The sequence below is a fragment of the Vigna unguiculata genome, chromosome 2 (genome assembly GCF_004118075.2).
Source record: "Vigna unguiculata cultivar IT97K-499-35 chromosome 2, ASM411807v1, whole genome shotgun sequence".
Taxonomy (NCBI): domain Eukaryota; kingdom Viridiplantae; phylum Streptophyta; class Magnoliopsida; order Fabales; family Fabaceae; genus Vigna; species Vigna unguiculata.
Genome location: NC_040280.1, coordinates 15170373 through 15197646, shown reverse-complemented (window position 1 = coordinate 15197646; position 27274 = coordinate 15170373). Strand labels below are relative to the sequence as shown.

The 27274-nt window shown below is 33.3% G+C and overlaps 1 protein-coding gene across 2 annotated transcripts; it reads right to left on the bottom strand.

Annotated features, from left to right (window-relative positions):
* Positions 1 to 6330: 6330 nt before the first annotated feature.
* LOC114174035 lies at positions 6331 to 17707 on the bottom strand. 2 transcript variants are annotated; one of them, XM_028058773.1, is made up of 8 exons: positions 17510 to 17707; positions 17327 to 17420; positions 16519 to 16644; positions 16266 to 16424; positions 13190 to 13308; positions 12847 to 13038; positions 10123 to 10213; positions 6331 to 6623 (listed from the first exon to the last, which is right to left on the bottom strand). In XM_028058773.1, exons 1-8 carry the CDS (start codon positions 17662 to 17664, stop codon positions 6543 to 6545), a joined length of 1017 nt encoding a protein of 338 aa, XP_027914574.1. In that variant the 5' UTR covers positions 17665 to 17707; the 3' UTR covers positions 6331 to 6542. The 2 variants fall into 2 exon arrangements, with proteins under 2 accessions (XP_027914574.1, XP_027914575.1); XM_028058774.1 differs by lacking the exon at positions 10123 to 10213.
* Between the last annotated feature and the right edge of the window lie 9567 nt (positions 17708 to 27274).

Below are 27274 nucleotides of genomic sequence, written 5' to 3'. Positions count from 1 at the left end.
ACATTTAAATAAATGTGACTATTATTTATTTTATTTTATATTATTTAAAATTAGTAATATCTGAATGGGATGTTACATGTGTACTCTAAATCTAAAAATAGAGAATATGTCATTATATGTTTATATGTGTGGATGACATGTTAATGATTGGTAATGCAATGAGATAGTTTCTATAACTCAATTGTTTCTAGGGTTTATTTTTTAAATGTAAGATGTTTCTAGGTGAAGCCAATGAGATTTTATAAGTTAGAATCATAAGGAAGGGAGATATATAATATATTACTATCCCTAGAACAATACATTGAGAAACATCTTAGGAAGTTTGAATACTATGACTTCAAACAAGTGAGTACCCATCATGATGCTAACTGTAAGATAATGAAAAATAGGAGAGAATCTATTTTTCAATCTCGGTATGCCCAAATAATTGGGAGCTTACTACATTTAATCAACTTTTCTAGACCTGATATTGCTTATGCAATAGGTAGACTATTTATGTATACTCAATGTCTTAATCAGAAGCGTTAGGATGTAGTTACAAGACTTATGGGATACTTGAGAGGTTCAATGGATTATGCCATTAAATATAGTGGGTTTCAAATTGAATTAAAAGGGTACAGTGATGCTAACTGGAACTCTAATTTAGATGAGACAAAAATAAACTAGTGATTATGTATTCGCACTTGAGGTTAGTGTGATTACATGGAAATCAGTCAGGCAAACAATTATTGTTATGTCAATAATGAAATATGAGTTTATTGCTCTTGAAATGGTTTGTAGTGAAGTTGAATAGTTGACAAACTTCTTAGCGAACATTCCACTAGGAATGAAACCAACCTCATCTACTTTAATATACACTGTGATTGCCAATCGGCAATATCTATAACTAAAGAGTGGAACTATTTTCATTGATTGTAAGGTCAAAGCGGAATCTAGCAGATCCTCTAACTAAACCCTTAGGAAGAAAGATGATTTTAGAAACATTAAGGGTAATGAGACTTAAGCCACTTGGAAACAAACAAGTTATGGTAACTCAACCTTTGTGATTAGAGATATTATGAATAAGGTTAATATAGGTAAGAGCAAGTCACTTGTTAGTTCCGATAACACTAAATTGATTTTAAATCCATTATGTGCATTCCTATGGTGTATGAAAATTATAGAGACTAAATTATTAGAAGGTTAAACTTTGTAATTAAAATTCTATGTTGTGAAAGAATTTCAGCTTAAACAAAGTTTTTAATGTTTTTCATATACCCTATGGTTGGTGTATGATTTGCAGCATACACTTAATGAAATCACCTATACGAGTGTCAAGTGGGACCGCTTGCATGAGATATTTGCATGATCTCTAGAGCACTCATGAATATTATGCATATGCATGGACTAGTAAGCGTAGCACAATGATAACAACAAAGATTGCGGGGGTGTATTGTGATTGATAAACTGCTAACACACACTAAGTGTTTTTGGTTCATATAGCTTGTTATACCAACTGCACTGTGTGTTAGGTTTCTCAATCTAGGACTGGTTCATATAGCTTGTTATATCAATTTTGATGCATTACGTCTTATATGAGACCCATGATTTTCTTTTTTCTTTCTTTTCTTACCCTTTTACAATATGTGGGGGATTGTTATATATATATATAGGGTATTGTAAAAGGAGAAACCATTTACAGTTACTGCATGAGCTTTCCTAGGTGAACATTGCTACCATTGAAAAACCAAACAATGCTAATCTGTTAGAGATATTTAGCCGCAAGGTGCGTTTTTCTTTCGTAAGCCATGGACATTGTGACATTGGATTTGTTGCTAACTTTTCTCCTAAATTCATAGGATTTTGGCCCATCACTGTACCTCCTTTCCATTTATAAATATGGGTTCATTCTTCATCTAAAATCACACAACTCCATAGCATCTTATCTCTGCTTCTACTCCCTTTTCTTATTCTTTTATCTATTTTGGGTTAATTTTGCTCTTTTTAAAGAGTATTTCTTGCAAGATTCTAAGATCCTCAGAAAATTCGAAAAGTTTCTATTGTACTATGGGGGACTTGCGTAACGTATTGTGAATAAATCTTAAAAGTAATGAATATACATGTCTCGAGAAATATTTTTGTTCATGATTTTGTAAGCTAATACAACAACTTTAACTCTAGAATCGGACATAAAATGAACTTGCTCGGTAGAAGAAATTGATCCGTTTGAATTGTTGGCCTTCTCACTAGAAGTTCTTTAAAAATAAATTTGGTTCTAACTAAGTTCTATTTATATTTTTTTCTTTAATAATAATATATTCGAGTATTCCCTTTAATAAAACCCTCTTTCTCTCTTAAATCAATTTCTAGGGTTTCACAAACCACATTGCTTCAAATTATAAATTTAAACATAATTAAGTTTAATGAAAATCTTAGATAATGTTACTATTTTAAATATGTAAAAATTGAAACAATTGAAAGAAACGAACTATAACCAATAAACTTAAGGACCACTAAATGGGTCCACTAGTGCATAAGATATAGGAAAGTCTTTGGGTTTATTTGGTTGATTCCTTCTGATAATAAATATTAATCTTCACTTGATGATAATGAGGAGCACAATATAATGTAATGATAAGGAATATTCTTCTTCCTTGAGTTAAAAGACACGTAAACGTGCGACGAGAATCATGCAAATTCGTGTCTCTTTGTGAACCCTTCTTTCCTTATGAGCCATTAAATTTGCGGTTTTCCTAATCACCCCTATAACTAATTTAGTTCATAAACTTAGTTTATTCCCCATTCAATTCGAGTCTCTTACTAGTTTGGGTAATCAAGACATTTAAATTGGTAATTGTGATTATTAAACTTTAAAACTCAACATCTCAGACACGATAATGGACAATGAATATCCTAACGAGCATTAAAGTCAAAATATTTTTCAATTTTGAAAGGTTTAACGTTCACGTGTTAAACTTATCTTCACGAAACATGCAATTAATTTTCATTACAAAGTGATCAAATATCAATTAGTAGGTATAGTGTATTTGTGCTAGGATCAACTTTGTAAAGCTTTTTTAGTTGGTGATATATTCGTGTATATTCTTTAGCACAACTTGTTATTACGATTAGCTACATAGGTCAACATAATTCTTAGGTATCAATCTTTCCATTTTAAGAATTTAGCTTAGAAAAATATTCTCTTCATCATTCAAGGTAGCAAAACAATATATCAGTTTTAATGAAAATTATAATATAATTTTATATAAATCTATCAATGAGTCCATTTCTGTTCACTGCTACATATGTCAGTTTATCTTTCATTTTCAATTTCAATTTAATATATATATATATATATATATATATATATATATATATATATATATATATATATATATATATATATATATATATATATATATATATATATATATATATACACACACAAATGATTTCTAATCATTTTTAAAGTGAGGGTGTACATGACAAACATGACTTGAGTTATTTTTTTAATTAAAGTTATGCATAAAATTTAGAAGTTGTGTTTGTTATATAGGACTATAGGACTTCGGTATAAAAGTAAAGCAAATAAAGTTGTTTGTCATGCATGACTTCAATTCAAAAATAAAACAATTGAAGTTGTGTTTGTCATACAAAAATTTACTTTTAAACAAACTGGAAATATTTTTAAGCATGGACGACTTTAATACATACGTAAAAAAATAATCAAATAAAAGTTATCTTCAACATGTACGATGTCTGTATAAGAAAAAATTAAACCAAAGTCGTTTCTTTTGCGTACGATTTCTATATGATAAAGTTGAAATCATATTTCTTAAATACGATTTCTTTAATACAAAATTATGAGCCCCAAACACAACTTATCCGTTACTACAATGTTTTCTAATTTTTTCCATTATAATATTTTTGTACGAAATTATACCAAAAGGATAAAAAATAAACATAAAAAAAATTAACCTGATAGTTAATATTAGATATGTCTTGTAAAGAATTTTATATAGTACTACACATTAGTATTATTTTAAAATTATTAAACATTTCTATGTTTTTAATTTAATGTGTTTTTTCCTAACTTTTATTTTTAATTATTTTCCTAATTTTTCTTTTATTTAGTAATCAAGGGTGAATGTTCCTATAATGACATCAAAAATAAATTTTAGAATTTAATTAGTTGTGCAAAACTAAATAACCTTAAATGTTGAACTAAACATGATGGCTTACTTTAACTTATATAGTACTAAGTTCAAATTGTTTAACTTGTTATTTAAAACCCTCGGAAGGACATTTAATGGTAAGAGTAAATAAAGTTTTCCCTAATAAACGGTGATTAGGACAAGTGCCACATATGAAGTTGAATAATCACTTTTTCTTCTCACCTTCCTTTTATTTATTTGATTAGTGCCATGAAAAATAATAAAAAGATACATATCTCCTATATAGTTTCAATAAACACTTTTTTATAGAAAATTAAAAGCCTAGACCAAAGGAAAAGTGTCTACATTATTAGTGTTCATTTAAAAACGAAGAACCCATGATTTTAACACTACAAAAAATTTCATATTAACTACGAAAAAATTGCATAGTTAATCCCTTGCTAACAAATTTTTCAACAGATTAATTATTAAATTATTAAGAAATATTCCGTAATAAAATTCAGGTAGATAATTAGATAAGGATATAATCTCTCGCTGTTCTTGAACTAATTCATTTCTAATATCTTGCTAATCCCGCGCTAAAATTAAATGATAAAATTTTAGAATTTCTAATTAATTTGTCACAAAAGTGACTCCAGATTATCTGCTCTTTCTTGAACTATTTCAGAATAAAGATTTCAAAATTTTCAAATCAGAATGAAATTTAAAAACAGAAAGAAATTGGAACTAGAATTTTATAATGGAATTTCTAGAACATATTTTATGCATTTTGAAACAATTATGGAATAAAATTTTCATGGCAAACTTTTCCAGAACATGTAATGCCTTCTGGAATGATTTTTCTGGAACAAGGTTTCTAAAACAAACTTTTTGATTATGTGTTAGAAAGAACATTCTAGAACGAGCCTTCTTCCACGTTCTCACTCGTCTTCTTCGTATGCAGCATTCTCCCTCCTCCCTTCAACAGAGGCAATGATGGTAGAAGGTGACAGTAGCGGTGGTGTGATACAGTGAAAAAGATATTTTAGTTCTTTTTATTAATGTGGGGTGCAGTTAATAATTGTGCGAGTGCAGTATGCAATGCAATAAATCAAAAAGGAAATCTGAAGAGCCCATGTCCAAAAGAGGGAGGAAAACTGGAAGTTTTTTCTTCAAACATTTCTTTCCTGCACCCCGGTTTTACATCCTGCACCCAGATAAAATGTTTTATCCCATCTTACCCTAAATAAAATATACTAAAAATCTTAAATTTCTTCACACATATGTCCCTCTTGACCCTCTCGCCCCATCTATCATCTTTTTCACCGTCACCAATTTTATCTTCGTCATCTTCACATAATGATTTTTGAATTGACAATAATACATTCTTGAATCGAGTAATACATACCGGATTATTCAATTCAAAACAAAATTTCAGATTGGCCAATCCCATATATATTAACGAATCCGGAAATATATATCAAATTATCCAATCAATGATATAAATTTACAAATTGGATCGACTAATTCAGTATGCATTTCCTAATCCCGGTAATGCATGCCAGATAGGCTAATCCGGTACTTAAATGTAAACCTCCAAAAAGTTATAGAAAAAGTTTAAACTAAAATGCATGTTGGTCAATTATTATGATTTAACCAAAAGACAGAATTGATGAAGATTCAAAAGGAATAACTATATCTGCATTTAACAACATTTATTGTGATACAATGTTAATTTTAATTGTATTTTGGAAAGAAATAATCTAAAACTACGTTGGAAAAGATATGGCCACTAAAGTGGTCATTCTAGTTGTTCCAATTTATTCCACATATCAATCATCAGATTCCAAAAATCTTTCTGTCGATTTGTTCTCTCCCATTACAAGGTTTCGGTTAAGTCCTAACAAGTAATTAACAGTGTTTCATAACTAAAACAGTGTATTTTACTACTTGTCTCTTCTTTTATATACATACCATTTTTTTTATTACTAAATTTTGACAACTTTCTTTTACAATCTTAGATGTCATTTTTTAAGTGGTTTTTCAATTTTCTATTTTCTCATTCTCAATATTCCAAAACCACTTAGAAGATGTCACCTCATGTTGTAAAAAAAAGTTGTCAAAATTTAATAGTCAAAATATCATTCTCCCATGCAATAATGCCTTGAGTAATGTATTAGCAGGAGTGCAGTTCAGAGATATACCAATAAACCATTTGAATATATATTCTTATAAAATAAGCAAGTAGATTCTATCAACATGTCACATATATAACATATAAGCTACCACACACATATAGGGGAAGAAGTAATCACAGGGATGAAAAAATGTATCCTTTTCTTGAAAAAACTGTTGTTCCATTTGGGACCCAATACAGAAAGGGGAATGGGGACCAGAATTACTGAAACTTTAATTTGCTGAAATTTCCACTGGTACTCCTGGAGTAGGTTCTACAACCTTTGCATCTGGTAATTCTTTTGATAAAAGTTCCTGCATTCATAATTGATCCAAAAGATAGAATAGTGTTTGTTTGAATAACTTTTACATAAACTTATTCTATTTTTCTTCCGTACTTAAAAGAAAATTTTATTCAAACAAATTCTTAATCAATTACTTTATTTTCCAAAGTAACAAAATTTCATTGTTAGTTGTATATGAGAAACACTATCTTCTTTCTGTTTTATTAGAAGATGACATTGTTCCTGTTAGTAAGATAACCCTTCTCATATTCACCCTCTCTAGACAATAAAAGAAATTCATTCCAAAAGTTTCTTATAGATCCAGTTCACTATAAACATTACCCCAATCTGGCTTCTGTTTCTAGCAATGATCGAGCATCATGAAAAAACTTAAGTAGATAAAGCCAGTTGACAATTGAACAGAAGAGCTAGAAAGATAAATGATCAAAGTGTGACAATATCCATTGTCTAAGGCTTCCTCCAAAGGACTTGTATAGAACCAAACAACCAAAAACAATCACTCACAAACAAGTTTTTTATTTCATGGGGAAATGAACTAGCGGGAAAGGAGAAGGTAAAGATGATCAAGCTAGTAGACGATTGAACAAAATCTAGAAAGTTAAGAGGTCTCTTCAAAGTTATCCCCACAAATAAGTAATTTTGACAGCACCCATCCCACGTTCATGCTAGAAGGAATGGAAAAAGTGACATTTTCATTCTATTCTCAAAATCCAGAACAGATTCCTGCTCAAGCAATTTCTCTATCATTGTTCACTCAGCCCGCATTCTTTCCAGGCTCTAATATAGGTTTATTGTTAGATCCAAAAGGTGATAAATATTTTATGGACTTTCTAGAAATGGTATATATATATATATATATCAATGTTGTAAAGGGCAGATTACTAGGACAAAAAATTCCTTCCCATCTCAACACCCAGCAAGATAAGAATATGAAGACTTTCTCAAAAAGTCTCACCCCCCTGTAACTACTAACTATTCTTACTTTTAAATTTCTTTCTACCTATAATACACTTTCCAACCCTTCTCATTACTTTTCTGCCTATCATTATCTGCAGCTGCTGCAACAACCTTGTCCTTAAGGTTAAATTCTGGAATTTGGTCTTGTACGGTGGAAATGTCTTCCCATATTGCTGCTTCTAGAGGTCCCTCCTGCCATTGCACCATCACTTGTTGTATTGGCTCCTCCTTATCCAAAAGCTGGCTCGCAAAACAAACAAAAACTTGTGCCTGCTGTTCATTTGGTAGTTTTTTCTCTACTTGATGGGCTCCTATAGCTAATTTCAATTGAGATGCATGGAAAACTGGATGTATGTGGGAAGTCCTAGGAAGTTGTAATCAATAAGCCAAGGATCCCACTTGTTTGAGGACAACATATGGTTCGTAATCGTTTGCCAACAGCTTTGGGTGTAACCGTATAAGCATACAAATTTGCCTATAAGAGTAAATTTCTAGGTACACCCAAGCAACTATAACCTGTGATGATTGGCAAATTTAACCATTTGTCCTTCAGCTCAACCCATATGAAATTTTAGCTTCTTGATGGCTTCATCTCTTATCATAAAATCTTGTGTTACAGTTTCCACAACCATTTCCACTGGTACAAATCTGGCCAAAGAAGGTGGAGCTCTACCACACACAATTTCAAACGGTCTGCACTTAGCTTCCCCTTGAAAACTAGTGTTGTATCAGTAGTATTCTGCCCAAAGAATGAAATTAACCCATTTTTAGGTTGCTCTTAGCTGAGACATTGTAAATACATTTTCAACGTCTTGTCTAGAACCCCAGTTTGCCCATCAGTGGATGAATGGTAAGCAATACTCATTTTCAGTATTGTACCCTGCGATCTGAACAAATCCTTCCAAAAAAGGCTAAAAAAGGTTGGGTCTCTATCTCTAACCTTAGCATATGGAATACTATGCAACTTACCACCTCTCTAACAAATTTCAGCAATAGCTCTTGTAGAGTAAGGATGTTTGATGGGGATGAAGTGCCAATATGTGGAGTGGATGACATAATTGCCCTAGGAGATGGCTTAGAAAAAATGAATAGGTTGAAAGAGGCTCTTGTTCCAAAATTTGAGATAAATAGATTCTTAAGATAGTTATTGGGAATGGAAACAACATGCTAAAAAAGGGATTGAAGTTTCTCAAAGTAAGTATATTTCTTGATCTTCTCAAAGAAACAAGTATGATTGGATGCAGACCAACATACTTCAAACTTCACCCAACTCATTTCAAAATCCAAACCCAAAATTTACAAAGTACCCATCTCCCAATAAGTAGGGAACCTATGCACACTTCTAGCTAATGAAGGTTGGTAGGAAAACCAATACACATGTCACATACTCAACAACAAATTGCATTTGCAGTCATCCTAGTAAGTCAATTCATGCATTCATCCTATGAGGAATACATTGAAGTTGTCTATTAGATCCTAAGATATGTGAAGAGTGCACTTGGCATAGGTTTTATTGTGAGTTTATGGCTAACTCAACTTCACAAAAATCAACTTGTAAGATGAAGTTTATCCCCACTTATATAATATAAGTTGACATTATCATGTGTGGGACTAGATATTTTTTGGATGGTCCAATAACGGCTCGATAGCAGGTAGCATGACAGGCCCAACAAACCTTACTAAGATAGGCTTTAATAACATATTAGTAAGTGGATTTATACTTAATCTCAGAAAATTGACTTGTAAGGTGAGGCTTGTACCCTACTTATTATGATTTGAGCATATCCCTAGTCTTACACACCACAAAGGCTTACACTAATGCTGATTGGGCATCATCAATTACTAATAGAAGATCTACGTGTGGTATTGTACATTAGTTTAGGGTAACTTAGTTACATGGTGTAGTTAAAATCAAAACGTAGTGGAAAGTTGTAGTGTTATACGGATATGCTAAAGGAGTTTGTGAAATGTTGTGGCTGACAAGAATCCTTGAGGAGTGATGAACCCCTATTTGTCTACTGTTTAAGCTATGTTGCCACAATAAGGCAGCAATAAGCATAACACAAAATTTAGCTCAGACCACACTAAACATGCGGAAGTTGATTGGAATTTTTTCAAATAGAAGGACAATGAAAGAGTTATTTATATGCCGTTCATTCCAACTGCACAATAAGTGGCTGATTTTCTCGCCAAAGGGATACTTAGATGTAAGCATTAGCTTCTTGTGAGCAAGTTTTGCATGAAACATATCTATTCACTAAATTGAGGAGGGTGCCGGATTTGGTAGAAGAATCTGTCTCAAATCATTGCAACTTTTCTAGAGCTAAAAATTTGAATTAAACCAGTTCATATATGTTTAGAACTAGGTGAATTTATTTATTTATTTTATTGTCTCCTGATCTTTTGGAGATTTGTTTTTTCTTTGTTTTTTCTATTTATTTCTATATTTGTAGCATAATCAATCATTTAATTCTGCATAAATACCGTATGCACTATTATTCTGAATACTTGAGAAGAGTAAAATATTTTTTCTATTTCTAAAAGAAGTTAACCTTGAATGATTCGACTGTTCCTTCACCACTAACTAAGCTGGCAAGAAGCCCTTTGCTATCTAGATCTCCATTTTTCATTGGCACAATGAACCTATCGAAAAGGGAAAGAACATTTATATTAAGAAGAATATGAAATACTGTTACAGTTCTAACAAGAAAATATAAAATGTCAAAATTACTAAATTGAGCTAAACTTCAAATGTATTCTTCCAAAGGAAACAAAATTATAGGGAAAGTTACCAAAATGACTTTTAAATATGTTTTCGATTTAGCAATAATTAACCACTTAACTAGCTAACGATATTCAAGAAGGGGTTAAGAAGAAAATACTAACTGACGTAATTTGCATTAGTGATTTATTGTCGCTAAATTGGATGTACCTTTTAACTAGAATAGAATTTCCTGCTTCCCAGCTCCCAAAAGTTTATTCATGCAAATACTTTGTTTGAATGTTGCTACTTCTATGTAAATGTAATCTTTTCAGTTCTAGTATTAGAAGTTATCAAGGAGATATGGATGTAAATATTGTACATTTATTGCATCATAAATATAGACTTGGTTGCAGGGAATCCCTAAAATTCTTGGAGGTTACACTGGTTTGTAACCATCTGTAACTACTCATAACTTCTCTTTTCCTCTCTTAAGTTCTTCCCGGCAGAACTGCATATTGTTGTATCCTTTTCACACTTAAACATAATTATTTACACATCCACACGACTGCTTCTGTTCTTTATTCAAACTTTATTAAAGAGTAATTATTTAAAATAGGATTATTTGTGTAATAATAAAACTTAAGAAAGAAAAAAAAAATTGGAGTGTTACATCCTTGTTATGGCTGCTATTTGCCAATGGTCTCTTTAGCAACAAGACATTAAAAATGTCTTTTTTCATAGTGATCTGGAGGATGGAGTTTATATGGAGTAAACTCCTAGCTTTGTTGCTTAGGGGGCAATCTAGGTTGGTTTGTAAACTACATCGTTCACTCTATGGCTTGAAGCAATCACCCTAAACTTGATTTAGTAAATTTATTCATATAGTGCAGATTTCTAAATTGAAACAAAGTGAGGCAGATCATTCAGTGTTTTATTGTCATAGTTCTCCTGACAAGTGTGTTTATCTTATGCCCTATGTTGAAGATATTGTTATTACCAAACATAATATCACCAAAAATACCCAACTAAAAAAGCATTTATTCAGCACTTTCAGATCTAAAATCGAGGCCATCTAAAATATTTTCTTGGTATTGAAGTGGTACAATCAAAAGAAGGTGTCCTATGGATAAGTGAGAAAATTGCTGCCAGTACTGTGTGCAAACTAAAAAGGGTATTGTATGGACAAAAACAATCACCACAGGCATGGTTTACTATAGTTATGATAGATTTGGGCTTCAAACAAAGCCAAGGAGACCACATTTTGTTTGTTAAGCATTCAGGGAAAGAGGGGTAACAGTCTTTCTAGTTGATGTTGACTATATTATAGTGATTGAAAATTATGACACAGAGAAGGAATACTTGAAACAAAGACTAGTCCAAGAACTTGGACTAATAAAGCTTGGAAGACTAAAGTACTTCCTAGGGATTGAAATAGCATACTCTTGCGAAGGAATTTTCATACATTAGCAAAACAATACAACTGATTTGCTAGCAGAAACTGGGAAAATTATATTCAAACCAATATGAACTCCAATGAATCCTAATCACAAATTATGTTAAGTTGAAGAGGAACCAACACTAGACAAAAAGGATTTACCATAGACTGGTCGAAAAACTAATATACCCACACCTAACCAGACTTTGCCCCTTCAATGAGTGTCATAAGCCAATTCATGCATGAACTGAAGGAATCTCGTTTTCAAGTTGCTTTAAAATTTTGTAGTACCTTGGAGGGAAACCATGGAAAGGGAATATTGTTCAAAAGGAATGGAAGACGGAATATTGAAGCCTACACCGATTTGATTAAACAGGTCTCTTGTTGATAAGAGATCAACAACTGAATATTGTACTTTCTTAGGTGGGAACTTAGTGACATGGAGAAACAAAAAAACAAAATGTGGTGGCAAGATTAATTTGGAGGGCCATGAAGCTCTACTATGACAATAAGGTAACAATAGATATTGCACATAGTCCCATTCAGCAAGACGAGATAAAACATATTGAAATAGGGACACTTCAATAAGGGAAAATTAGAAGGTCTAGTATGCATGTCACCATTTCTTTCGAGCTGCAGGTGGCTGATGTGATAATAAAGAGATTCAATAGCTTAAGCTTCCACAAACTCAAGCAAGCAGGGAATTGAGGATATCTATTCCTTAGCTTGAGGGGGTGTCAAAATATGGATGCAAATTTGTACATTTATAGTATAATAAATACTGATTTGGTTGTATGAAATCCCTAAAATCAAGGGGCTTGGGGTTAGGAGTTTATTTACTAGATTTGCTCCTAATCTAGAGTCTTTATTTCAAGAGATTTATTTCTTTTATTTCAGGAGATTTATTTCCTTTAATTAGGATTACGTTTTTCCTTTAAATACAATGTATTCTTTTGCTTTGGAATCAAAGAGAATAATTCCACAATTATTGCCTTCTGCCAGCACATTTTCTCACAGTTAACAATTTTTCCCATTTCAGTATATTTTGTGAATGAATTGTTTTGGGTTTGTTATAATGACAAAATAAAATTAAGAGCTTTTTTTATTGTGATGCTGCCTGTAAATTCAAAAGTTTACTTGGCTTGAAGCAGCTTTGCAAGTTTCACTGCATCTTCTTGTCCTGAAACCAAGGTAAAATTGGGCAAAAGCTGTTTTATGACCGGCGTTATCACAATATCTGCCTTTTCCTTCTCAATGTAACTTTGATTATATACACAGTGGGGTTCGTAGTAGAGAGACAATTGGCCTTGTGGGGATGTAACAAGATACCTATGAGACAAACAGCACAAAGCCATTAAAGTCTATTAAATTGCATTTCAACGAAAATACAAAAGGTTAGTGCGTCAATAAATAAGGTGGATACAAAACCTACAACACAGATAAAAGAAAAATATGATGGAAAAGGTTTGATAGTATTTACCCATTCTCAGGACGTTGCCAAGGAGGTCCAAGAACTGGTCCTGCTGTAGCCTTAATATTGATCATCGAACCATAATTTGTTTCAATATCAAAGCTCTGCCCAGGTTCTAAATACGTAACCTGAAAATAACTGAAACAATGTGAAAACTTAAGTGGTAAACCAATTATTCAATTATAACCACATTAGTGCATGGTATTTGTTGACAAGATATAGTTAAGAGCAGAATTAAGGTAGGTAAGCAGGAAAGAAGTAACAACTATAGAAGCAGTGGATGGAAAGAGGAAAAAACCACCTCTGAGCACAGTTAATAAATTCATTGACACACAAGACAGGTTAAGAAGTATGCACAGACAGGAAGAGGAGCTTTCAATCCTATGAGGTGGATGATTAAGTCTCTCTTGAGGTATAAGACTCCACAGAAAACAGTGTGGCACAAATATCCCAAATTGGCTGCTGAATTTTATGAGCCTCACCAAGATGAGAAGATGTTAGGAACAGAGGCCTATCAGTTGAAGTTTCCGCTTGGTAGTGCTGAATCATTTTAGAATGAGAGTAGTGCTGAAGAGATGCAGATCTCAACTGCATCAGATCTCAACTGCATCCACTTGGTAGTTTGTTATTCTTGTCAGTTGTATAGTTACTGGTGACAGCTAAGAGTTACAATATGCCAGCTGTCATTACCAGTTTGTAACATCTATCCACTATATACATTCTTAATTGTACCTATCTTTCATTAACAAAAAAAAAAATGATTCAATTTCTCTCTCTTTTCTTGTTCTTCTGAATAGTCTTTTATAAAGGATTTCTAATATGGTATTTAGAGCTCAGTAAGACCCAAATATGCCCAAGTCCAATCCATTTCCCACCTCTTCCACTCCCGAAACCTTTCCTTACCCTATACTGGAAAAGCTTGATGATTCCAATTTCATGTTATGAAAGCAACAAGTAGAACCAGTTACCAAATCACACCTTCAACATCGTTTCATTGTGAATCTTTTGATTCCATAATGATTTCTCACAGAAGAAGATCATGCAACCAGAACAGAAAATCCCGCAGATTTTGTCTGGAACAACAAGATCAATTGCTTCTAACCTGGCTTCTGTTGATGATTTCTTCATCAACTCTTTCTTGTATCTTAGGCAGCATTCATTCCTACAAGGTATTGGAGAAAATACACGATTACTTTCATCTACAAATGTGTGTGCGTGCTCCATAGACCAAAGTAAGAACACTTTGAAAATTTAGTCGCAGTTCAATTCACAGAGTGATTCTGGATGTAGTGGTCGCTTTGGTTGCAGTAGGCAACAAGGTGGTGCTCAAGGCTGCGGAGGACTTTTCTAATTTTCAGTGCTAGTAACAATTATCAGAATAACCAAAATTTGCAGAATAACTCTCCTACCAGCTTTATTCACCGTAATAATTTTCTTCATGCTAATACTTGGACTATAATGCAAATCAGACCTGACCTCCTCTAGGATTCATCACAACCTATTGCTATGATAGTTAATTGAAGCACTCAATCTTACATTGCATCAACATGGATTCCAGATTAAGGTGCTTATTAGTGTAAGTAAACTTGTTAAAGACAACTATGTATTCTCTGAATTGCATCATAAGCATTGTAATGTTAAATGATAGGTTACCAATGAAGTCTTGGTGCAAGGTTGTGTTGGTCTTGATGGTTTGCATTTCTTGCCAAATATTCATCTACAACACTCTTCTGCTGGACCTACATCTTGTTTCAATACTGATTCAAATAATTCTACAAATGTTAATTCTTGTTGTACATCTAGTTCTCAAACTCTTCCATGCTAGACTTGGCCATCATAATCCTCATGTTTTAAAAATGGTTACGCAACACTGTAATATACCCATTTCTAATAAAAGTGCAAGAGTTTTCTTTTGCTTATTGTGTTCGAAAGTCTTATAGACTTCCTTCTTCTCTGTCTAATACTGTTTATACTCATCCTTTGGAATTGGTGTCTCGTGACTTTTCAGGACCCTCACATATATGTATTCCTTCTACAAATGGTTACCTTTATCACATAACATTTGTAGATACTTACTAAAACTTTATATCTAACTAATTCAGCAATTCACGGCTATGGCTAATCTTCAGTTCAATGCTAAAATAAATAATTTACAAGCAGATTGTGGAGACAAGTTTAGACCTTTAAACTCGTATCTTACCAGTCATGGCATTAATTATAATTATTTGTCCCCATACTTATCACCAAAAATGGAGTAGTGGAAACAAAATATAGACATGTAGTTGAACTTGGTCTAACTCTTCTTAATCATGCCTCTGCCTAGACAGTTTTAGGACTTTGCATTTGTCACAGCAGTATATCTCCTTAATAGACTTCTACAGCCTCTCTTAACTTTGATGTCCCTTATTTTGTTCTATTTAAACAGTCACCAGATTATAATTTTCTCAAGAACTTTGGCTGTTCTTGTTTCCCTTTCTTAGACTATACAATAAACAAGAACTTCAAAACAAGTCTTATGAGTGCACTTTTCTAGGATACTCAAACTATCACAAAAGGATAGAAATTCTTTCTGGGATTCTCTCTAGTGTGTCTGAGATATAAAATGAGAAAAAAGGTGCAAAAAGGCCTAATTTATTTTCAAGTTGGTTAAATATTCAAACAAGGGATATATGCTTTGTTATGAAATAATTGAAGATCTGAAACAAAATGTTTTTCATTCAAATGTGCAAGGTCAAGGTTCCAACAATTTGTCTTGGTATTGAATAATGAATACTAAGGGAGAGCTTCTGTATCAAATGTTCTTATACCAGTCCTCCAAAGTGTAATAAATGGTGGACATATCAGTGTAGGCTCTCATTTGGAACAATTTAAACCACTTCAGTACAGAATAATAATTTCATTAGTTACATAAAATAACTGTATCATTCAAAACCTTTAACCAACATCTATGAGCAATCAAAGTATATACATTAGATATATTAATATGAAGTAACTAAGCCAAAGGTTCAAATTCAAATACACACACAATGGAGTTTTCATGATCCGAAGAAAAGAAAAGTAAAGAAGAAAAAGAAAATATACTTACATTTCTGAAAAGAGGATCCAACAAGCCTTTAGCATTAGGGGTTGCTATAACTTTAATATTTGGGAATTTCTGAGAGAAGGGCTTTAAGGTCTTCAAGTGGCAGTGATCATCAAGGCTTTGAGTAATGAGTAAGCAACTGATTTCCGGAAGATCACTGAGCTGCACTACAAAAGAACATGACAAAAGAACCCACAGGCATTACATAGAGGTTACACAATCAACTAGTAACTAGTTAGAATCCATCAAAAGATACCTGGAATTGCTTTAACATTTTCTTAGCAGCATCATATAGCCAAGGAATTCCAAAATCCAAGTTACCAACCAAAATTGGATCAACCAATATGTTTGTCCCACCCACATTCCAGAGCCAACTGTTTCCCTAAATCCAACACTTAACCCATGTCAAAGGAAAGAGTAAAACAAGCCAAAAAAAATTTTAAATTTGAAAAGGCAAATCAGTATCATAATAACTACAAAATACTACATTATTTTCAATTTATTTCTTCTATTCAAAGATTTAAACAGGAAATTCTAGAAACAATAATGTAGAGCATGTTCGAATCTCTTACAACTTTTTGGTTTTAAAAAAATTCCTCATTACTCAACAATCAACTTCTCATCCAACATCTTTTAAGATGTGAAAATTATTTCTAAAACAAGTATTTAAAAAAAAAAAAAAAAAAAAAACTGATACAAGTCTTTTCATTTTCCCATGTTTCCATCTTGTCAAATTTCTCTCTCAATTCCACACTCTACTCTGTGCCCAGCACCATCCTCCACCAACCGCCTTAACAACTTTACTTGGCAGCATTTTGAAAACTTAAAAACAGTCTTTAAAAAAGAAATCAAACACATTCTTCTGGGATAAGTGAAGGAATTGTATTGCCTCGAACCTGGGACCCATAATGGTATTGTAATAAGCAGGTGTGTTGTATGTGCTCAACCATTCGACCAGGTTGAGTGCAGAACAACTTAAATTAAAAATCATAATTTTTCCATAATATAAACTTTTTGCAACTACTTTTCTTTCTAGCTGTGCGAACATAGGTTAAAAATTTCACCTCTAAATATGTGAGTTTGAAGACATCAGCGGCAGAGAATGAGGAGCCAACTGCGTTCTCTTCTGAGACAACAGCAGAAACAACACTACCCCACCTGCAAACAAACCTCATCATTGATTGAATATTCCTCCAATCAAAAACTACAAAGACAGAGCAAAAACTGATTAGGAAGAAAAAACTTACCTTGAAGTTGAGGCATTGTAACCTGTGCAGATTGAAGTTCTTGGAACCAAGCGCGTAGATGAAGAAAACGGTTGTAATAAGAGTCTTCTTCTTCTTCTGGGGTAACAGGGTTTGTTGAGCGCAAGAGAATTGCAGTTGCACTGTAACGTGGCCATTGTTGAACCGTTGTTGCTTCGCTCACCCACCAAGCCACTACGTTTGTCCGTTATTAATTATATTTAGTTACTATTTTTTTGGTTCAATAGTTTTTTTTTTTTTTCTTTCTATTATTATCATCATAGTTATTTACAATTTTTTCAAACTTTCAAAGATTTTGAGTTAATATATTCTTTACATTAAATTAATGATAACAGTTAAATATTTGAGTTAAATTTGTTCGTAATTGTAACTGAACTCCACGAGTTTTTATACATAAAATTATTGTAAATAATAAAACTCTCCATTCAACTCGATAATTTAATATAATTACTTGTGTTGTGAGAGATAAAATCAAAATTGCTGATTAAAGTAGGATAATTTTATTAAACAGTACAAGTAAAAACGAAACAAAGGAGTACTAGTTTTTCTGTAGAGTAAGAAATTAATTTTAGAATTATAAAGTGAGGGATAATTTTATATATAAATAATTAAATATGTAGTTATTTTTATACAACATTAATAAGTAAATTTTTAATTGATAAGAAGATAAATTTTCAACTTTATTTTATTTTAGAACAGTTAAATAATCAAACGTGTAATATATGATCCTAAGTATGCCACGTGTCACATGGTAACACCGTACTCTAGCTGCTGCCTCTTCTGTCGACTAATCTCTACTTCATTCGTGGTTCATATATGGTGCATGGAAGTGAAAAAAAAAAGAAAAATATAAACTAAATATTAAAACATTTATACGTTTAAAACCGGTCTGATTCAAAATTTAATGGCAGCCGTATTGATAAATCTAGTTTAATAATTAAAAAACATACAAAATAATATTAAACATGCGTAACACCGCAAATAGTCAAATTTATATAAAACATAAAACATAAATGTATACATTTCTAATATTTAAAACATTTAATATTTAAAACATTTATAAAATTTAAATAAAATATGCAATCATATTCAAATTTAATAATATTCATCAATAGTATTTATCATAACAAGTTTATTTGTAAAATAAAAAAGAAAATGACAAATATTTAAAACTTTTTTTTGTGGTACATGAGATATTTTGTAAAAAGTGTATTGTAACATCTCATTTTAATATCTTAATACTACTAAAATAAAATTTTATTATGAATATTCAGAAAACAGATAAACCAATATATATCTTACATTAATATAGCCTTACAAGATAAGACTGTAGTAAAATCACTTATATACATTCTCAAGCTACTATACTATGACCTTGTTACAATATTATACCTAACATGATTTAAAGTCGTCTCATCGTCCAAACATCAGACTCCTTAACATCAAGAGGTGCTTCTACACCTATATCTTTATCTACTCACAGTTCACACCAAGAAGGTGATTATTGCAAAAGAAGAACACAACACAAACAAACAACAATAAAAGAGGGTAAGCCAATTTATAAAAGAAATAATCATACAAAAATTAAACTTATTACATCATAAAATAGTATATCTCAAACATTCATAAAAAAATTACCAATCATACAATTACAAACTCTTTAAACTCAATTATCTGGATTTATGCATCGACTCAAATATAAGAAGTTGTCCACATGTCATAAAAGTTGATTGCGGCAAAGGCCCTGGCTCCACTTGGCCTAACCAACATGAATCAATTTCCTTTAGACTGGGTAAGTTACTTATGGCATCGCCAGATTAAGGATCCCACTCCTAATCCCGCCATAAGAACCTCTTTCAAATCTCACCACCTAGGCCTCGACACTCTATATGAGTTTGTAAACCTAGTAGAGTATATGATAGCTTCTAACCAACACATATCCCTAACCAATGCATAACAATATACTAGAAAGTCCCTAACCAATGCATAACAATATACTAGAAAGGATTTGCACTTCTTCCTTAGAAGCACAATCCGTATACAACAAACAACTCAAATCAACTTTCCTCATTCTATTCGATTAAGTTCCACTTTCACTCTCTTAAAACCATCACACTTCCTTAGAACATAATTCACAACTCTTTTCACCAATATTTCCACTTCATACACTTCTAATTATCATAATATAACTTTCCCCAATTAAGTTTACGAATACCATAATAAGATTCCACAAATAATAAATTAAATCATTTCATCACATTAGCATGCCTTACTCTACATATCATACACATTTATCATTCTTAAAACACATACTTTAATATCAAGATCAACCTAAGACCACAACACTACATAAGAATCTACTAACTCATCAAATAGGAATACCCTTCATAACAGAGAAACCCAAAGTATAACACAAACATGAGAAATTAAATTATCTAATTACAGACCTCAAATAAAATATCTTACCAAAGTGAAGAAACATATGTCTAGGATAGGTTGTCAAAATTTCAGCTTGATATGATGGTTAACAAAACGGGAATCTTCATTTTACCAAAGCAACACAAATCAGAAAAATAGGGTGGTGTCAGACGCTGGCAAAGTTGCGCCACAGTCCAAAATTATCGCCCAAAAATACCAAGTCAAGGGCCTAGTGGCCGACAATACCAAGTCAAGGGCCTAGCGCCCGACAACATTATAACGGGGCCCAATGTTGTATTAGAAATAACAATTTATGGAAAAATTGATCCTATGCAATTGATTGATTGGACACCATTCCTTTAGTGTTTTTGATTCCAAATGGTTTTAGAGAGTTAAAAATGATATTCAATCACTCAAAACACATGTTAGACTTTTCCCCAAATCAAGACCAAACACAAATCAAAATCAACAGTTCACCACACAACTCGTTAGTTCAACAAACCACATCAACAGTTCAACATACAACTCATTAACCACATCACAATTAACTATCAAGATGATCAATTCAATAGAAAATTAGCTTCTCTTATCTGACTAAACTACACAAACAGCCCTAAGACCACTCAACACCTTTAGCTCCACAGGATGCTTTATCTATACCTAAGAACAACACAAGAACGATTAGGATCTACCGTTACTATCACTGATCAATAGAGACTCATATAAAATATTAAAAGAACATGTGCAAGTAGAAAAGCCTCATATGTGTCAGATACTAGGAGAAAACTAAGGAAAAAAATTTGAAACTCAACTTACACGAACGAAGAAATTAATTGGTCCAAATTGAAGAGCTCATCGTAAGGATCACTCCTACTGTCTCAAATCTTAAATCAAACAAACAAAAGGGAAGAACCCTTAGATAGAAGTCAAAAAACTATAGAAAAGTCGTTTCTAGAGAGATTGTATATTTTAAAATAATGAAACTCATTCATAACAATTCTAATTGTAAGCCCCATTTTCAGCTTATAAGAGTTGGGTCTGGCCTTTTCGTTGGCCCAAGGCCAGCCCACTAGGGACTCCCCAATACCCTTCCAGCTTACTCAGATTTCACTTGTCTCATTTTCAGAAACAACTACTTCCTCTCCTTCTCATATCTCCAGCAAGGTGCTCTGCTAGGGCACAATATTCTTCCGTCTCCAAGCTAGCAAGAACCATTTCACCTTCAAGTAAGTTGAACCTTAGAGTTTTGGATCTTTTTTCCTCCTCTTTACGTCGTTTAAGTGTGTTGGTCTGGTTAGGGTTTAGTCTCATACCCTGGTTTGTCTTGGTTCTATGTTTCAACACTGCTCTAGCCCTTGGAGCTGTGGTACTCCTTAGTCGCGGGTCTGTTGCGTTTTGTTAGCATCTAAGCAAGGTAAGGGAAGCTAGATTTTTAAGTTTAAAGTTATTCTTTCATGTTTATGTTCTGTTCTATGTTGTGGGTGCTTGAATGGTGTTTTAAATCGTGTGCAAATAACTGGCTGGAATTCTTTGGATGTGGTTGTGTGCAAAAAACAGTGGGGGAGAACTGATATTCTCGCCCAAGCGAGCTCGCCTCGCCTAGGCGAGAATAGCATAAGCTCGCCTAAGGTTTTGCCTCGAGCGCTCGCCTAGGCGGCCCATTCGTGTTTTGAGTGACACCTCGTCTCGCTCAAACGAGAAGGCCTCGTCTAAGCGAGAGCTCGTGAAATCTCCCAAGGGCCACTGTTGCAGTCTCGCCTAAGCGAGAGCCTACAACTTAAGCGAAGCAACTTCCCTCGCTTGAGCGAGGGCTCCTAGCTTAAGCGAGGCTAGTGCAGTGGTGCGTTCTAACACTGTTTTCTTGAATGGTTGGATGATTTGTTGCATGTTTTGTCTAGATTATTCTTCCTAAACATGATATACGTGAATATGCTTGGTTGTTAGAATCCTATGAACGAAATTGGCATGCTTGGTATGAGATTGATCATGGAATTGTGGGTTGGTGGTGTTTTAACATGAGAGTTGGATGAATGAAATAAAAGCGATGGAAATGGTATGAAAAACATGATTTTGGTTGTGAGATAGGCGTAATTCCATGAGTCTCATGGGAAGATCTCATGGTGGTGTGTATTGTATATATTAAGATAATGATTCAAGGAAGGACCGTATCCCGAAACTCTAAAGGGTCAGTGAGTCTCATGTAGAGCAAATTGATCCAAGTGGTGAGAGTAGCGGCAAGCCCTAGTCTCTGGCAGGATAATGGCCTTAGACGCTTGAAGGCTAACCTTGTGTGTGGTAGGATGAAACCCATTGGCAATGGCTCTGCAGAGCAGTAGAGGCCACCACAAGTGCAAGCGTCCAGTGAATCCGATTTTAATATATTTATCTGGATAATTGAGTCTTAGTGTCCTGTTTGTTTGCTATAACATGATTCTTTGTGCTTACTGTGTTGCATGTTTGGACTGTTTTAAGTATTGGTCTACGATAATATGTTAAACTTAATTTGCACTAGCTTACCCTTTCATTTTTGTGTATGTTCTTGTCTTGCTTTCTCTTTTGCGATGATCACCGTATGGTGGGAGCAGATGGAGGAAATTTTGGAGATGGGCCTGATGGTGGTAGCGGTGCAGTTTAGATGGCGTGTTGTATGTGGCTCTTCTGAGCAGTTTTAAGGCTCTAATGCTTTTGTAATTCCCTGCTTCATGAGCAATTTCTTTTGCAAAGCAGTTAACTTTTATATTCATGTCTGGCTCATGGCATTATGTTTGGCATGCCTTAGTACATTCAAGTACCTTTATGGATGACTGTAACAATGCGTTCTTGGTTTATGATGTTCATCTGATTGCTCTTTCACTATTATAATTATGCGACGTTTCTATTTAGTGGAATTATTCTATTTAAATGGGATGTCACACTAATTATAGTAAAACCTTTTAATATTAAAATAATTTAGTCTCATTATTTTTAAACCAATATCATTTTTAAAATGTCATTTTCTATTGTCTTACGTGTATTACATGTAAAAGAAATCTAATATAAGATTTAACTTCATCTACTTTATACCTTTTTTCATATTCCTAATTTATTTTGAATGAATATTTCAATTAATTTTCTTTTTAGATTTCTAAAGTGAAAAATGGGACAATAATTAATACGTGTACTAATTGATCAATTTCAGGAATGACTATTTTATTCCATGTCATAAATAAATGATGCATGATGTATTGTAAATTTCTTCTTTAAGAAAACAGTCGAAATGTATGGAATTCTTAAGATTATAGATTTTGATAAACATTCAAAATTCCTAATTTATTTATGAAAGGCTTTAAAGAGAAAATTTGGAAGTAAATATTATTGTTTATAACTTTGTCATATAAATAAATGATCAAGAACCTAGTATTAGTATATATATATATATATATATATATATATATATATATATATATATATATAAATAAAGAAGTAAAAAGTTGTGGAGAAGGAAAGGATTATCTAAAATCTTCAAAACACTAGGCAAGCATCGTTATCCAGGAGTCTTTTGTTCTCTTCCCTACTTCTCCTATAAGCTAACACTCTCCATTATCTTTTAGAAGATTGAAGCAATAAAGTAGTCTCTACATTAAACTCTACTATTTGTTTCTACCAGTATATATTTAGGTAAGTGTAATTCTGCACTTTTCTAGGAACCCTTCCAATTTCTACTGCATGCAATTTTTTGGGTTGTATGCACTTTTCAGTACTTTGGATGAATTGTCATTCCTTAGTTGTCATGGAATTTCAATATGATTTTCCTTAGGTTTTATTGTGTATATAGGTCAAACTTGAAACAATTTAGTGGTACTCAATGAGAACATTAGTAGGTTCCTTCATTTAGGCAAAGGGAGTTAATCATTTTAAAGTTTTTCCCTTCATTTGATTTGAATGATTTTTCAAAAGTTGTGAAACCGTTGAGTATTGGTGTTTGTGGAATTAAATTTTGGAGATTTTACTTTTTGTGTTGTAGAGTGGGTTTTGATGTCGTGTGAGCGATGTGAACAACGAGGCAGAAAATATGGAATGTTGATAATCATGATGTATTTTTGTAAATTGTTATGACTCTATAATGGAAATTTGGTGTAAAAAGATGATAATATGCATAATTGTGAGAGAGACAATAACCTCCTTCTTAAGCTAGGTTAGGTCAAAGTTAGAAGATGAAGCTATGGAGGTGGTGAGTTTGCACAAGCTATGGAAGTGGGAGAGATTGCTCTTGGTTTGAGGTTATGGAAATGGGATGAAGGCGCTTGACTTTTTGTTTACTTTTGCCTTTTATTTTTGTACTTGTTTTTTTTTTCTTTTGTACCTTTTGTCTCTTCTCTTTTCTATTATTTTCAGCACACATAAACACTACAAATCTGATTTGAAAAACTCTTTTGGAAGCTCAAAAGTTCAAGAGACACAATTGGAAGAAAAACCTACTAGAATCAGAATAGAGCATGAAACTCAACAAGACATAATGGAAATTTAACTTTAAGAACTTGCCAATGGTCTAATGACAAGTATGAACTTAAAATTGCAAAGTAAAATCACTCAAATGGATGTATGTAGTGCAGTTTTGAAAACCAAGTTGAGCATATATTTTTATGAATTTTTCAAAAACTAGACTAAGAGAAGATGACAAGTAAAGGACTAACATGACTCGAGACAACATGAATGGATTCCAAATAAAAATGACCCAACAAACATGATATGACTAAATGGTAACATGAAACAAGACTCAACAAACATAAAAACATACAAACAACACAAAAATATGGAAGCCTAAGCACATAAGTCGAATGGTTCAAGATGGGTAGAAAACAGAATCATGAAAAAGGATGATTCTAGCAGCTTTGACCTTTGCTAACTATTTTTCTCATAACTCTCTCCATAGAACTCCAAATGTGTTGCTTCTTTTTTTGGTTGGAAACTAGACTCTAAGGGCTTTCTTTTGACTATAAGAACATATTTTTTGGAGCTCTAAGCTAGATGCAGTTTGATTTTGAAAATCATAAACGTTTACTGCCAGCACTATTTTGTGTGTATGGGAGGTTGATTTGGAAACAACACAAGAAAGAAAAATACATGAAAAAAGCATAAAAGAAATAAGATAGGTAGGACCAAGAAACTTAGCTTTTATAGATACAAAGCTTTGATACCAAATGATATAGGAGCTCCTTCCAAGCTATATGACTCAAGCCAATATGGAGACCTCCAAGGAAGATGGTGGTGTGAAAGCTATGTGTAACACCCTAGACGGATATTACTTGGTATAACAATAAAATATAATTAAAATAAGAATCTAATACCATTCCCAAAAAAAAACGTGAAATTTAAATCTTTAACAACGGTCAAAAAATAATAATTTTCACCATCCATTACAAGTTTCGAAATTTAAAACCAACTTTAAAGTAAAAACATTCAAAAATAAAGTTCTTTAAAAGCCCTCAAAGCTAGCCCACATCTCCTCACTATGCCTCGCCAACATCACCTGAAACCACATATGCTCTTGTGTGACAAGGCCACACGATTATCGCACAACCAAAAACAGAAACAATGAGCTTAACAAGATAAACATATACATATAACATAATCACCTCACCCCTTACCTTACACGACATTATACCCATATTAAGAGACACATATACATATAACATAATCACCTCACCCTACAACTTAACATGACATTATACCCGTATTAAGAGACCTTACATCACAAAGTAATTACACATCATTACTCTAACTAGCTAGAGTCATAAGGATACCACAACCCATCTACGAACCTGTCTGTTCATAGTCTAACCTCTACGGACCTCCCCGCTCGTAGTTCAACACACGTGAATTACCACTATTTATAAACCTCCCCGCTCGAAAAACAATCCAGTGTAAGCGCAATTCATACGAACCTTCCCGCTCCTAATTCTCACATAGGATTACCACCATTACAAACCTCCCCGTTCGTATTTATCACGTGTCCAAAATCTCACTTACGAACCTCCCCACTCATAAGACATCCAAGCATAGCATATCCATAACCTAATACGAGGAACCCATAGGATTCATACTTCATCACCCTACCACACATACTCACATTTTGCATACAACAACCTTAATTTCTCAGTGAAAACAGATCACCTAACCATCACACTCATGCATCCATACCAAATAAAACCCGCAACCAGCCCTTGGAAAATTGCCTGGTGGAACAAAAATGTCGCTTGGCGGTTTCTTTTGCAAACCGCCTGGCGGTTTCTATTGTAGACCGCCTGGCGGTTCAAAAATGTCGTCGAGCGCCACCCCCTCCAGGGCCTCCCTGTCCCACATCTCACTTGGCGGTCAAACAGCGCCGCCAAGCGCTATATCAACAGAGTCAAACAGCCTTGTTTATACCACAAAAAAGCTTTCCTATGCACCAACCATCCAATATACAGTTCCAGAATACAAAACACATATTATTATGGCTTAACATGACTCAAAGTACACAACCACACATCACCTTCATCAATCTTATATCCCTACATACATTCACCACTTTGAATGGTTGGTGCATAGGTCAAACATGAATTTTATCAAAGGATTCCACTCATTTAAAATTATAAACTAACCAATACAATACCTGCAATAGTCCTTTTTAGCTAGTCCCTCGTACCAACCCATCGAATTCCACAACTCCTACTTAAGGGTGGGCAAAATATTTGGTTTACTAGATTTGGTCCAATTTTGAATTGAACTAGTCCAGTAAATAACCATTTTATAAATTCTATTTTCTACTTTTTATCCATATTTATATATTTTTCAGATCATATTTTATTTTATTTATATAAATTTTAAAATATGGGAAATCCAAACTTTAAAATTGGATCACACTTGTATCCAAGGTTTATCTGAATCGCAAACATCCCAAATTCTCTATTCCAAAATACAATCCTCTGAACTCTAAATATTTTCTCTCTTCTTTTCTTATGGTTGATTATCCAAGGTAAGTTTAATGGCTAATACAAACTGTATAGGTTGTTTGTGTACGTCCCACTAATTAGTACAGTAGGGAAGCGTGGGAGGGATGTACCCGGACACGTGCACAGTGGGAGAGGATGTTGTTCAAGTTAAGGCACAGTCATCAAAGGAAGATAGGGAGAAAAGAGGATGGACCCAGCTTGGTGTGGATGGATGCGTATACCTCGGCCCAGTGTCTGTGTACACCTCGGCCCAGTATCCATGTACACCTCGGCCACTGGGGGCAATGTGCGTTCCATGGCCCAGCAAGGCAGCAGGCACATCGAGGCCTAAAGGGTCGGGTACATCTCAGCTTAA